Source organism: Tupaia chinensis, unplaced genomic scaffold, assembly GCF_000334495.1.
Source record: "Tupaia chinensis unplaced genomic scaffold, TupChi_1.0 Scaffold000046_3, whole genome shotgun sequence".
NCBI lineage: Eukaryota > Metazoa > Chordata > Mammalia > Scandentia > Tupaiidae > Tupaia > Tupaia belangeri.
The window spans coordinates 718355-722907 of record NW_006159504.1 but is presented as its reverse complement, the minus strand read 5'-3'; the positions used below and the strand labels follow the sequence as shown (position 1 = coordinate 722907).

The following is a 4553-nucleotide window of genomic DNA, read 5'->3' as shown; positions in this document are numbered from 1 at the left end:
CAAAAGTTAAAACATCAAAGAAACCTCTTTCAAATACTAACAAATTTACTTACAAACACCTATATTTATTATTTCATAAATAGGCGCAACAGGTTCCATAAAAAAAGATTAAATACAGACACAGCATGAAGAAACAATAATGCAGAACCATATGTAAAGGTTATAATTTAGCTGTTTCCAATCTGTTTCTGCATCTAATAAAATACCAGGTAAGCATTTGGCAGTTTTATACATAAAAGGACTTAAATGACATTTACTAACATTACACAAAAAGTGATACAAAAAAGCAATTTTTCTGCAGTACAAAATAAATGTGTTTGCGCTTCCCTTCACACTAGTTTTTTTTTTTTTTTCTTTTTTTTTTTTTTTTTTGTCTGATCAATGAGACCAAGCCAATTTGTTTTTAAATTAAAATCATTTGGGAATATTTTTTTTCCAAATATTTTGAAAATATAGAACTATTAGTCAGTTGCTTTAAAAATGAAGTAAAAATATGAATGTTTGCCAATTTAACCCCTATTGTGAAATCAATAAACTGGGATGAGCCAGTTTCAAATTACAATTTAGCTACAAAAACATTCACATTTTATACTCTAGGAGAGTGTAACATAGATGCTATTTACAAACTTGCTATGACTGCTACATCAAGCCATTTAAAAAGTCTTTAGTAGTTTCATATAAACACCCATTATGAAAACCAATGGAAAATCCAGGACTTTTATCCGAGACATCTACAGTTGCTAAGGCAGTTACTAGAGCGTAGCACTTCACAGCAAATAACCAACATAAAATCTGAATGGTCCGAATCTCCTTCAGGGGAGAAGAAAAACAATGTCCATAAAGGATTAAAAAAATAATAAAGAAGCATGACTATTTCTTCCAGAGTGGGTGACCCACAAGCTCAAATGGTCCTAAGTGCTTAGCAACTTGTATTTTCTAATAAAATGAAGAACTGCCTTGCTGCACAAAGCAATCCATGGTGACCAGACTTCCCTGAATGCCTCAGTGGAAAGGAGGGGTGTTCAGAGTTTCAGGTAAGGTACAGTGCTTTGTCCCTCTGCATGCCCCTGTGGAAGACACAACACATTCCTGGTTAGGACAGAGCTACAGGTGAGGGCAACAGGCATGCGGGTTCCTAACGATTTGTTCTAGGTTGAGGGGAAGTTGTGCACTGGTGAAGTGGACAGTTAGCTGACTTCTAGGGCCATCCAAAGGCGTTATTCTTGGAAGGGCTAGAAGACTGCTTACAGATGGGGTTCTGCTTACAGGAACATAGAACCAACCTAGTTCCTGGTTTTCTAATGAATGAATTCATTTATTTTTATTTTATTCATTCACTGTACATCATTACCGCATACAAAATGATATTTCCCATTCAAAATACACTGTAGATTAGCTCAATCAAGCACATCCACATACGATGCCTAAAGTCAGACTTGTGTTCATGGATATGTATGTATCAGCTGCGCTTGTTCATTAGCAAATCAATAAAATGGGAAAAGGCATAGTAAGCAACCAAGGATACCTAGTTCCTGTTTTCAAAAGGAGGAAGAGAGATCGCGTAGGGAGCAGTCAGGGCTTGCACGCTATGAGCGCTGCCCACCACCAGGTGGCGATGGCGGCCGCTTACCCACTACTGCAGTAGTCATTCCAGTCCACGGGCTGCGGCGGAGGATTTCTGCACCCGGAACGCACGTACTCCATTGCTTGGGTGACGACTTGTGCAGCTGTAGATGTAGGATTGATGATAGTCTGATAGTCGGGTTGAAGAGTAAATCCCTGAAAGGGAAAGCAAGCCCACAGATAAGGATCAAAGTACCTTTTTAAGAAGAAAAGTACCTAAATATTTATCCATCCTTTACAAACACACTAGGCCTTCTTGCTTCTGTCTCTGCAAGGGCAAGCCTGTCCAAGGGCCCCAGGAAACTTAAAACAAAAGTAGAAAAAAGTGCTCACAACCCCGTTCTTCTCACCTTTCCTTCATTGAAGCATGTGTCGGAAAACCTCTAATTACGCTCTTGAGCACAGAAATGCAATGGCGTACCAATGTGAAATGTAGAGGCCAACTGAGTGAAAACAAAGGCAGAAAAGGGCCTAAACCCCTCTAAGTTTATGTTTTCTGTCAATCCAAAGGCTACATTAATAGTTAATCCCCAGAATATGCAACAGAATCTTTTTTGAAGGATTCAGGCAGCAGGTGGCTGAGTGTTTTATTAGGCTACACCTATTCACATATTGTTCTCAAAACCCTTTTCCTTCATTCAATCACAAAGGGACCATCTGCTTCTTCTTTTATTTGCATCTCTCTCTCTCAGCTCAAAAATTTCAACCAAAGCTTTTTAACAGTTGTTGGGAAGGAGATTCAAAACAACTTGCTATTGGAAAACAGGGAAAAGTATAAAGCAGAGCAAATATTTTTTTAATTGAAAAATCTATTAACTGGCAAACAATAATCAGACTTTAGGAAGATTCTTTTACTCCACTAATATGGTGAAGTGTTGACTTTTAATCCTAGCCCCGTTATTAAAACTTCAAGGACAGAATCTCTGAAGTATAGAGCTGTATCTGGCAAACAAAAAGCATTCTATACTCGGATTTATTTTTAGCTTCTCGGTGAATTCAAGAGCAGCATAAGCAAGTTTGCTGGAAATGACCAAAAAAGCAACTTAATTAATCTCATGGTTGTCTCTGCAACAGAGTCCATCCGTGGTTTTTAACCACTGAGAAATCAAGAGATTTAGAAATGAACCATTTTTTATTTACTTGTAGGGAGCTTTTGAAAACAGAGTATTGTTGAGTTTTTACTTTTTACAAGTTTAGCAGGGTAATCAGAATATTGCTTTTCTTTTCTTTTCTTTTTTTTTTTTTTTCAAACTTTATTTGTTCACTTCTTGAGAGAGAGAAAGGCGGCACCCCAGATAGAATCCTGCTGTGGCCATCCAGTCCCCGGCTGCTCTCAGCCAGCCCCCCATCTTCAGCCTGTGTACACCTGGAATACAGGTCTGTAGGTGAGAACCTGACCCTTTCCATGTGGAACTGCCTCACCGAGTGTCCTGTTCTACCTCTGTGCCACTGTCTGGGCCCTGAGAGTATTTTTTTTTTTTTTTTTTTTTGGAGAGGTTTTCGCTATAGGGCACGTGTGCTTGCCAGACAGACAGAGAGAGACATAGAGACAGAAAGTGAGAAATCACCCCCCAGGGGGGATGGTCACACCGCAATCCCTTCTCCTCCATTCTCCTCTTGGGATCTTGGGCACGCACGCAGACATGCCCGGTGTGAGTTTAAGCCACCAGGTCCAGGATGTGAACCGCGGTCGACTACGTGGGAGTCCAGCGCCATAGCCATTACGCTAACTGCTGGTTCCCAGATTTTTTTGTTTTTTAAATGAAGATATTTCCTTAGAGTTCAGTTCATGTCTGGGTGTCCCCTTGTGTAAAAACTCAAAGTCAGCGATTACCAGATGTCCTCAGTTCTCAGTACTGGCACTAGGATATTCATTTATCTTCCACTCGAAGGATGAAGACTTCAAGTCAATGTCTAGAAAGATTCTCTCTCTCCTTTTGGAGAAGGGCAAAACTCTGTATGATTGAAAACAAATCACCAAAGAGCAGAGAATCCAGCCAGACTTATTGCTTGAACTCACACACACTAAAAGGAATGGAATGTTTTCTAAATGAACAACTAGCTTGTGGGAAATAAGTTTGTCTACCTAGACACCAACTGCAGCTCAAGAGAGAACGCTTTCCGAAATGGGAGGGTGAACCGCGGGAAGGTATATAGGCCGGCTGCGTCTCTAGTGCTTCCCGGTCTGACTGTTTCTCTCTAGACCATCCCAGATCTTCATCTTGGGAAGAGTCTCACTAGCGTCAGTGAAATGTCTTTATTTCGTTGTGTTTGTCAGATAGTCCAGTTTCTCCACTTCCTTCCACGGTGGTTAGTGTGATTCTAGGCAAAGAATAGAGAAAAGCTCTATTGTTTGCTAGAGGGTGTATGCCCTTGCAAGACAGACAGAGAAGAAAAGAGAAAGCACCTCCCATGGGGAATGGTCACACCAAATCCCTTCTCCATCTCTCCTTCCTTTCAGGGTTTTGGGCACATATGCACACATGCTCAGTGCGTTCTCAAGCTTCCAGGTTCGGGACTTGAACTTGTAACATAGTTAGCCATGTGGGATCCAGTTGCCTTAAATATCAGGCCACAGAACTAGCCCCCAAAGAAAGCTCTTAGAGAAAGAAGTGTTGTATTGACTTTCTTTATCTTACCAAACAAGCATATGTGAACCTCAAAATAAATTCACACACTTGAACTCCATTTTTTCCATGAACTTTTTAAGGTTCGCTTGTATTAATCCCCTATCATAAGAACTGCAGTAAGAACTGTGAGGTCAGAGAGTGCTTGAAATGTTTACTTGGATATTCTCTGAGAGCCTATCTCGCAGTAGTGGCTCAATAAATCATGTTTATTCTTTTTCTTTCTTTCTTTCTTTTTTTTAAAAGGTTGTTGCCATAGGCCATGAGCTTTTGCTGGAGAGAGAGAGAGAGAGAGAGAGAGAG

At 40.3% G+C, this 4553-nt stretch overlaps 1 protein-coding gene across 1 annotated transcript in view; it reads right to left on the bottom strand.

The window, feature by feature from the left end:
• Positions 1-413: 413 nt before the first annotated feature.
• The window catches only part of TOX (thymocyte selection associated high mobility group box), a 384675-nt gene continuing 380535 nt past the window's right edge, over positions 414-4553 (bottom strand). The window contains exons 8-9 of the mRNA XM_006140855.3: positions 1631-1779; positions 414-1067 (exon numbers count right to left, since the gene is read on the bottom strand). Coding sequence (XP_006140917.1) covers positions 1031-1067; positions 1631-1779 — 186 coding nt within the window. The 3' untranslated portion in view covers positions 414-1030. The remainder of the gene's footprint in view (positions 1068-1630; positions 1780-4553) is intronic.